Source organism: Gadus macrocephalus, chromosome 17, assembly GCF_031168955.1.
Source record: "Gadus macrocephalus chromosome 17, ASM3116895v1".
NCBI lineage: Eukaryota > Metazoa > Chordata > Actinopteri > Gadiformes > Gadidae > Gadus > Gadus macrocephalus.
Genome location: NC_082398.1, coordinates 459602 through 469601, shown reverse-complemented (window position 1 = coordinate 469601; position 10000 = coordinate 459602). Strand labels below are relative to the sequence as shown.

Genomic DNA, 10000 nt, shown 5'->3' with positions numbered 1-10000 from the left:
CACACAGGGGGGGGACACAACCCCCACCAGAGTGACCCAACACACACAGGGGGAACACAACCCCCACCAGAGTGACCCAACACACACAGGGGGAACACAACCCCCACCAGAGTGACCCAACACACACAGGGGGGGGACCCAACCGCACCAGAGTGACCCAACACACACAGGGGGAACACAACCCCCACCAGAGTGACCCAACACACAGGGGGGGACCCAACCGCACCAGAGTGACCCAACACACAGGGGGGGGACACAACCCCCACCAGAGTGACCCAACACACAGGGGGGGGACACAACCCCACCAGAGTGACCCAACACACAGGGGGGGACACAACCCCCACCAGAGTGACCCAACACACACAGGGGGGGGACCCAACCCCCACCAGAGTGACCCAACACACAGGGGGGGGACCCAACCCCCACCAGAGTGACCCAACACACAGGGGGGGGACACAACCGCACCAGAGTGACCCAACACACACAGGGGGGGGACACAACCCCACCAGAGTGACCCAACACACAGGGGGGGGACCCAACCCCCACCAGAGTGACCCAACACACAGGGGGGGGGACCCAACCCCCACCAGAGTGACCCAACACACAGGGGGGGGACACAACCCCCACCAGAGTGACCCAACACACACAGGGGGGGGACACAACCCCCACCAGAGTGACCCAACACACAGGGGGGGGACACAACCCCACCAGAGTGACCCAACACACAGGGGGGGGACACAACCCCCACCAGAGTGACCCAACACACAGGGGGGGGAACACAACCCCCACCAGAGTGACCCAACACACAGGGGGGGGACCCAACCCCCACCAGAGTGACCCAACACACAGGGGGGGGACCCAACCCCCACCAGAGTGACCCAACACACAGGGGGGGGACACAACCGCACCAGAGTGACCCAACACACACAGGGGGGGGACACAACCCCACCAGAGTGACCCAACACACAGGGGGGGGACCCAACCCCCACCAGAGTGACCCAACACACAGGGGGGGGGACCCAACCCCCACCAGAGTGACCCAACACACAGGGGGGGGACACAACCCCCACCAGAGTGACCCAACACACACAGGGGGGGGACACAACCCCCACCAGAGTGACCCAACACACAGGGGGGGGACACAACCCCACCAGAGTGACCCAACACACAGGGGGGGGACACAACCCCCACCAGAGTGACCCAACACACAGGGGGGGGAACACAACCCCCACCAGAGTGACCCAACACACAGGGGGGGGACCCAACCCCCACCAGAGTGACCCAACACACAGGGGGAACACAACCCCCACCAGAGTGACCCAACACACACAGGGGGGGGACCCAACCCCCACCAGAGTGACCCAACACACAGGGGGGGGAACACAACCCCCACCAGAGTGACCCAACACACACAGGGGGGGGGACACAACCCCACCAGAGTGACCCAACACACAGGGGGAACACAACCCCCACCAGAGTGACCCAACACACACAGGGGGGGGACCCAACCCCCACCAGAGTGACCCAACACACACAGGGGGAACACAACCCCCACCAGAGTGACCCAACACACAGGGGGGGGACACAACCCCCACCAGAGTGATCCAACACACAGGGGGGGGACCCAACCCCACCAGAGTGACCCAACACACAGGGGGAACACAACCCCCACCAGAGTGACCCAACACACAGGGGGGGGACACAACCCCCACCAGAGTGACCCAACACACACAGGGGGGGGACACAACCCCCACCAGAGTGACCCAACACACAGGGGGGGGACCCAACCCCCACCAGAGTGACCCAACACACAGGGGGGGGGACCCAACCCCCACCAGAGTGACCCAACACACAGGGGGGGACACAACCCCCACCAGAGTGACCCAACACACAGGGGGGGACACAACCCCCACCAGAGTGACCCAACACACAGGGGGGACACAACCCCCACCAGAGTGACCCAACACACAGGGGGGGACACAACCCCCACCAGAGTGACCCAACACACAGGGGGAACACAACCCCCACCAGAGTGACCCAACACACACAGGGGGAACACAACCCCCACCAGAGTGACCCAACACACACAGGGGGGGGACACAACCCCACCAGAGTGACCCAACACACAGGGGGGGGGACCCAACCCCCACCAGAGTGATCCAACACACAGGGGGAACACAACCCCCACCAGAGTGACCCAACACACAGGGGGGGGACACAACCCCCACCAGAGTGACCCAACACACAGGGGGGGAACACAACCCCACCAGAGTGACCCAACACTCAGGGGCGGGACACAACCGCACCAGAGTGACCCAACACACAGGGGGGGGGACCCAACCCCCACCAGAGTGACCCAACACACAGGGGGGGACACAACCCCCACCAGAGTGACCCAACACACAGGGGGAACACAACCCCCACCAGAGTGACCCAACACACAGGGGGGGACACCAGCTACCTGGAGGTCTGAGGTCCGCCCCCCAGAGGGGGTCTTACCGTCTCTGCCTGGAGGTCCGAGGTCTTCCTCCAGAGGGGGTCTTACCGTCGCTGCCTGGAGGTCCGAGGTCTTCCTCCAGAGGGGGTCTTACCGTCGCTGCCTGGAGGTCCGAGGTGTTCCTCCAGAGGGGGTCTTACCGTCGCTGCCTGGAGGTCCGAGGTCTTCCTCCAGAGGTGTTGGCTCTGACTCCGTCTCCACACGGTGGGTGATGAAGTGATGGCCGTCCTTCTTCACAGCAACTTGAATGAGACTGGAACCTAAAAGACAAGTAAGAGGAGGAGCAGACAGTTAGTAGATCAGGTTGGTTAGGGTTGGTTAGTAGATCAGTTTGGTTAGGGTTAGTGAGTCGATCAGGTTGGTTAGGGTTGGTTAGTAGATCAGTTTGGTTAGGGTTAGTGAGTCGATCAGGTTGGTTGGGGTTAGTTAGTAGATCAGTTTGGTCAGGGTTAGTTAGTAGATCAGTTTGGCTAGGGTTAGTTAGTAGATCAGTTTGGTTGGGGTTAGTTAGTAGATCAGTTTGGTTAGGGTTAGTTAGTAGATCAGTTTGGTTAGGGTTAGTTAGTAGATCATTTTGGTTAGGGTTAGTTAGTAGATCAGTTTGGTTAGGGTTAGTTAGTAGATCAGTTTGGTTAGGGTTAGTTAGTAGATCAGTTTGGTTGGGGTTAGTTAGTAGATCAGTTTGGTTGGGGTTAGTTAGTAGATCAGTTTGGTTAGGGTTAGTGAGTCGATCAGGTTGGTTGGGGTTAGTTAGTAGATCAGTTTGGTCAGGGTTAGTTAGTAGATCAGTTTGGCTAGGGTTAGTTAGTCGATCAGTTTGGTCAGGGTTAGTTAGTAGATCAGTTTGGTTAGGGTTAGTTAGTTGATCAGTTTGGTTGGGGTTAGTTAGTAGATCAGTTTGGTTAGGGTTAGTTAGTAGATCAGGTTGGTTGGGGTTAGTTAGTAGATCAGTTTGGTTAGGGTTAGTTAGTAGATCAGTTTGGCTGGGGTTAGTTAGTATATCAGTTTGGTTGGGGTTAGTTAGTAGATCAGTTTGGTTAGGGTTAGTTAGTAGATCAGTTTGGTTAAGGTTAGTTAGTAGATCCGTTTGGTTAGGGTTAGTTAGTAGATCAGGTTGGTTGGGGTTAGTTAGTAGATCAGGTTGGTTAGGGTTAGTTAGTAGATCAGGTTGGACCTACCTTGCACAAAGCGGACCCTGTGCACTGTGACGCGCCCCCCGTCTGAAGGGAACAGGTGTTGAAGGCGTCCGGAAACATGGACCAGCTGACCGTCCATACGGTAACCCCGGAACACAGGGCTGGGGGGGCAGCCTGCGGCCGGGTCCTGGGGCCCCGGGGGCTGGTCGTGGGGCCCAGTGGGGGCCTCTGCGGTGGGGCCGCCTGGGGGCTGGTCCTGGGGCCCTGCGGTTGGGGGCCCTGCGGTTGGGGGCCCTGCGGTTGGGGGCCCTGCGGTTGGGGGCCCTGTGGTTGGGGGCTCTGCGGTCTGGTCCTGGGGACCCACGGGGGCCCCCCCTGTGGTCTCCTGCTTCCTGCTCCGGGCCGAGGTTTTGCCTCCAGCAGCGGTGGAGGAGGGGCCTCTCTTCAGACCGCCCTCCCTCCCTCCCTTCTCGGCAAGCTCCGCCTCCTGCTGGCGTTGCTCTTGATCCAACTTCCACGCCTGACACACACACACACACACACACACACACCCACACACACACACACACAGACATACGATGTCATGGAACCAGACATTGCCAACCTCTGAGGTCAGCGTGGGGGTGTGTGTTCACCGACCTTCAGGGAGTCTTCTCTGAGGCTGGACTCCGGGGTGCTCTCCTCAGGGGCGGGGGGTGCGTCTGTGTCACGTGACATCACACATCACAGGTCAACACCAATCAAACCCAGAGAGGACGGAACGCTAGCGGACTAGACCACTACCATGGGGTGACTCTAACTAGCTACCATGTGGTGGCTCTAACTAGCTACCATGTGGTGGCTCTAACATGTGGTGACTCTAACTAGCTACCATGTGGGGGCTCTAACTAGCTACCATGTGGTGACTCTAACTAGCTACCATGTGGTGACTCTAACTAGCTACCATGTGGTGACTCTAACTAGCTACCATGTGGGGGCTCTAACTAGCTACCATGTGGTGACTCTAACTAGCTACCATGTGGTGGCTCCAGGAGCCTCATGTTCCTGGTTTGCTCCGCCTCTCTCTTGGTCCCCTCCAGTCTCGTCCAATCAGAGATGACGTTGGCTACGTGTTCCTGGTACTTTCTAAGGAGAAGCCAAGAAAGAAGCAAGAAATGATGAGAGTCCAGAGGGAGTAGAACTCCTCATCAACCCTGAACGTGAACATGGTGGTGGTGTTCCTGAACCTGAAGGCCACGTCAGTGTGGAGAACGGTGTCCCAGGATTCGTGGCAGCGTTTCTGGGAGCTCCGGGGACTGTGACAGACGACATAGAGAGTCTGGTCTAGGGGGCTCTGGAAGGAGTCCAGGCAGAGGGCTGCGTCCACCGCAGCCTGGAGGACCTGGGCATGGGGAGGCAGAGGTGAGAGGGACAGCAGGGCGGTCTGGTGGAGGAGGGACACAGGGCGGTCTGGTGGAGGAGGGACACAGGGCGGTCTGGTGGAGGAGGGACACAGGGCGGTCTGGTGGAGGAGGGACACAGGGCGGTCTGGTGGAGGAGGGACACAGGGCGGTCTGGTGGAGGAGGGACACAGGGCGGTCTGGTGGAGGGACACAGGGCGGTCTGGTGGAGGGACACAGGGCGGTCTGGTGGAGGAGGGACACAGGGCGGTCTGGTGGAGGAGGGACACAGGGCGGTCTGGTGGAGGAGGGACACAGGGCGGTCTGGTGGAGGAGGGACACAGGGCGGTCTGGTGGAGGAGGGACACAGGGCGGTCTGGTGGAGGAGGGACACAGGGCGGTCTGGAGGAGGAGGGACACAGGGCGGTCTGGTGGAGGAGGGACACAGGGCGGTCTGGAGGAGGAGGGACACAGGGCGGTCTGGAGGAGGAGGGACACAGGGCGGTCTGGAGGAGGAGGGACACAGGGCGGTCTGGTGGAGGAGGGACACAGGGCGGTCTGGTGGAGGAGGGACACAGGGCGGTCTGGTGGAGGAGGGACACAGGGCGGTCTGGTGGAGGAGGGACACAGGGCGGTCTGGTGGAGGAGGGACACAGGGCGGTCTGGTGGAGGAGGGACACAGGGCGGTCTGGTGGAGGAGGGACACAGGGCGGTCTGGTGGAGGAGGGACACAGGGCGGTCTGGTGGAGGAGGGACACAGGGCGGTCTGGAGGAGGAGGGACACAGGGCGGTCTGATGGAGGAGGGACACAGGGCGGTCTGGTGGAGGAGGGACACAGGGCGGTCTGGTGGAGGAGGGACACAGGGCGGTCTGGTGGAGGAGGGACACAGGGCGGTCTGGTGGAGGAGGGACACAGGGCGGTCTGGAGGAGGAGGGACACAGGGCGGTCTGGAGGAGGAGGGACAGCAGGGGGTCTAGATGAAGAGGGACAGCAGGGGGTCTAGATGAAGAGGGACAGCAGGGGGTCTAGATGTAGAGGGACAGCAGGGGGTCTAGATGTAGAGGGACAGCAGGGGGTCTAGATGTAGAGGGACAGCAGGGGGTCTAGATGTAGAGGGACAGCAGGGGGTCTAGATGTAGAGGGACAGCAGGGGGTCTAGATGAAGAGGGACAGCAGGGGGTCTAGATGAAGAGGGACAGCAGGTACCTGGGGGAAGATGTTGGGGTCGTGGTGTTTAGCGTAGCGGTGTTCAGAGAAAGATCTCAGCCGGCCCTTCTGGAAGATGTCCAACTTCTCCAAGAGACTCGATGTGTTCTGTACCTCCAAAGAAATTGAAGAAATGTGCTGTGTTTTTGGAGGCAGGTAAAGGCCATTCCAGTGATGACCACAGCACAGACTACCCACACTGTGCAGCATCAGATGAAGAGGCAGTGGTACCAATGGTAGGAATGCGTGAGGTGATTAAACACAGTATGAAGGGATCATACCTCTGGGGAGTCGGGCTCCTGGGTAACAAAGGTCTGATCTGTGGCAGGAGGACAGGGTGCTTCAGGCCGTGCACCTGCAGCCATGGATTGATTGGTATCATACCATCACCATTCTACCAAAGCACCCCCTTTGAACCCGGAGATGTTCTGCTAATGCTCTGAGGTCTAGAGGGTGGACCTCCCAACCTACCGTGTGGCGGCTGTGGCTGCTGTCTGCCGTTGGCAGGTGGGTCGTTCCTTATCAGCGCCCCCTGCTGGTCAACTGCTGCTAGAGGCATGCTCTCCAGCAGCCTGCCGTGCAACAGGTGCTCCACTGTGGACGACGAGGCCTCCTCTGGAGGGAACAACATGGTGCTGGGGTTAGATGATTCCTCTGGAGGGAACAACATGGTGCTGGGGTTAGATGATTCCTCTGGAGGGAACAAAATGGTGCTGGGGTTAGATGATTCCTCTGGAGGGGAACAACATGGTGTTGGGGTTAGATGATTCCTCTGGAGGGAACAACATGGTGCTGGGGTTAGATGATTCCTCTGGAGGGAACAACATGGTGTTAGGGTTAGATGATTCCTCTGGAGGGAACAACATGGTGCTGGGGTTAGATGATTCCTCTGGAGGGAACAACATGGTGTTGGGGTTAGATGATTCCTCTGGAGGGAACAACATGGTGTTGGGGTTAGATGATTCCTCTGGAGGGGAACAACATGGTGTTGGGGTTAGATGATTCCTCTGGAGGGAACAACATGGTGCTGGGGTTAGATGATTCCTCTGGAGGGAACAACATGGTGCTGGGGTTAGATGATTCCTCTGGAGGGAACAACATGGTGCTGGGGTTAGATGATTCCTCTGGAGGGAACAACATGGTGTTGGGGTTAGATGATTCCTCTGGAGGGAACAACATGGTGTTGGGGTTAGATGATTCCTCTGGAGGGAACAACATGGTGTTGGGGTTAGATTCCTCTGGAGGGAACAACATGGTGCTGGGGTTAGATGATTCCTCTGGAGGGAACAACATGGTGCTGGGGTTAGATGATTCCTCTGGAGGGAACAACATGGTGTTAGGGTTAGATGATTCCTCTGGAGGGAACAACATGGTGTTGGGGTTAGATGATTCCTCTGGAGGGAACAACATGGTGTTGGGGTTAGATGATTCCTCTGGAGGGAACAACATGGTGCTGGGGTTAGATGATTCCTCTGGAGGGAACAACATGGTGTTGGGGTTAGATGATTCCTCTGGAGGGAACAACATGGTGCTGGGGTTAGATGATTCCTCTGGAGGGAACAACATGTGTTGGGGTTAGATGATTCCTCTGGAGGGAACAACATGGTGCTGGGGTTAGATGATTCCTCTGGAGGGAACAACATGGTGTTAGGGTTAGATGATTCCTCTGGAGGGAACAACATGGTGCTGGGGTTAGATGATTCCTCTGGAGGGAACAACATGGTGTTGGGGTTAGATGATTCCTCTGGAGGGAACAACATGGTGTTGGGGTTAGATGATTCCTCTGGAGGGAACAACATGGTGCTGGGGTTAGATGATTCCTCTGGAGGGAACAACATGTGTTGGGGTTAGATGATTCCTCTGGAGGGAACAACATGGTGCTGGGGTTAGATGATTCCTCTGGAGGGAACAACATGGTGCTGGGGTTAGATGATTCCTCTGGAGGGAACAACATGGTGTTGGGGTTAGATTCCTCTGGAGGGAATAACATGGTGTTGGGGTTAGATGATTCCTCTGGAGGGAACAACATGGTGCTGGGGTTAGATGATTCCTCTGGAGGGAACAACATGGTGTTGGGGTTAGATGATTCCTCTGGAGGGAATAACATGGTGTTGGGGTTAGATGATTCCTCTGGAGGGAACAACATGGTGCTGGGGTTAGATGATTCCTCAGGAGGGAACAACATGGTGTTGGGGTTAGATTATTCCTCTGGAGGGAACAACATGGTGTTGGGGTTAGATGATTCCTCTGGAGGGAACAACATGGTGTTGGGGTTAGATGATGATGCTGATGCATTGCTGTCTGTCAGTGATGTACGAGTGAAACCAGGAGAGGGTGTGTGTAGTAAAGGTTTGTAGTGTGTTCCTCAGGTGTGTGTAGTGTGTGTGGAGTGTGAGTGTAGTGTGTTCCTCAGGTGTGTGTAGTGTGTGTGTGTGTGTAGTGTGTGTGTAGTGTGTGTGTGTAGTGTGTGTGTGTGTGTAATGTGTTCCTCAGGTGTGTGTAGTGTGTGTGTGTAGTGTGTTCCTCAGGTGTGTGTAGTGTGTGTGTGTGTAGTGTGTGTGTGTAGCGTGTTCCTCAGGTGTGTGTAGTGTGTGTGTGTGTGTGTGTGTGTGTGTGTGTGTGTGTGTGTGTAGTGTGTGTGTAGTGTGTGTGTAATGTGTTCCTCAGGTGTGTGTAGTGTGTGTGTGTAGTGTGTTCCTCAGGTGTGTGTGTAGTGTGTGTGTGTGTCGTGTGTGTGTAGCGTGTTCCTCAGGTGTGTGTAGTGTGTGTGTAGCGTGTTCCTCAGGTGTGTGTAGTGTGTGTGTAGCGTGTTCCTCAGGTGTGTGTAGTGTGTGTGTAGTGTGTGTGTGTAGCGTGTTCCTCAGGTGTGTGTAGTGTGTGTGTAGCGTGTTCCTCAGGTGTGTGTAGTGTGTGTGTAGCGTGTTCCTCAGGTGTGTGTAGTGTGTGTGTAGCGTGTTCCTCAGGTGTGTGTAGTGTGTGTGTAGCGTGTTCCTCAGGTGTGTGTAGTGTGTGTGTAGCGTGTTCCTCAGGTGTGTGTAGTGTGTGTAGTGTGTTCCTCAGGTGTGTGTAGTGTGTGTGTAGTGTGTGTGTGTAGCGTGTTCCTCAGGTGTGTGTAGTGTGTGTGTAGTGTGTGTGTGTGTGTGTGTAGTGTGTGTGTAGTGTGTGTGTAATGTGTTCCTCAGGTGTGTGTAGTGTGTGTGTAGCGTGTTCCTCAGGTGTGTGTAGTGTGTGTGTAGTGTGTGTGTAGTGTGTGTGTAATGTGTTCCTCAGGTGTGTGTAGTGTGTGTGTAGCGTGTTCCTCAGGTGTGTGTAGTGTGTGTGTAGCGTGTTCCTCAGGTGTGTGTAGTGTGTGTGTAGTGTGTTCCTCAGGTGTGTGTAGTGTGTGTGTAGCGTGTGTGTAATGTGTTCCTCAGGTGTGTGTAGTGTGTGTAGCGTGTTCCTCAGGTGTGTGTAGTGTGTGTGTAGTGTGTGTGTAGTGGGTTCCTCAGGTGTGTGTAGTGTGTGTGTAGTGTGTTCCTCAGGTGTGTGTGTAGTGTGTGTGTGTGTAGTGTGTGTGTGTGTAGCGTGTTCCTCAGGTGTGTGTAGTGTGTGTGTAGCGTGTTCCTCAGGTGTGTGTAGTGTGTGTGTAGTGTGTGTGTAGTGGGTTCCTCAGGTGTGTGGAGTGTGTGTGTAGCGTGTTCCTCAGGTGTGTGTAGTGTGTGTGTAGTGTGTGTGTGTAGTGTGTGTGTAGCGTGTTCCTCAGGTGTGTGTAGTGTGTGTGTAGCGTGTTCCTCAGGTGTGT

At 56.6% G+C, this 10000-nt stretch overlaps 1 protein-coding gene across 1 annotated transcript in view; it reads right to left on the bottom strand.

Moving 5' to 3' along the window:
- Positions 1–10000, bottom strand: part of LOC132445698 (sperm-associated antigen 17-like) — a 26099-nt gene that overhangs the window by 1311 nt on the left and 14788 nt on the right. Inside the window, exons 14-21 of the mRNA XM_060035814.1 lie at positions 6691–6834; positions 6501–6574; positions 6220–6327; positions 4860–5014; positions 4649–4758; positions 4273–4334; positions 3676–4153; positions 2638–2757 (exon numbers count right to left, since the gene is read on the bottom strand). Of these exons, the coding sequence (XP_059891797.1) occupies positions 2638–2757; positions 3676–4153; positions 4273–4334; positions 4649–4758; positions 4860–5014; positions 6220–6327; positions 6501–6574; positions 6691–6834 (1251 nt within the window). The remainder of the gene's footprint in view (positions 1–2637; positions 2758–3675; positions 4154–4272; positions 4335–4648; positions 4759–4859; positions 5015–6219; positions 6328–6500; positions 6575–6690; positions 6835–10000) is intronic.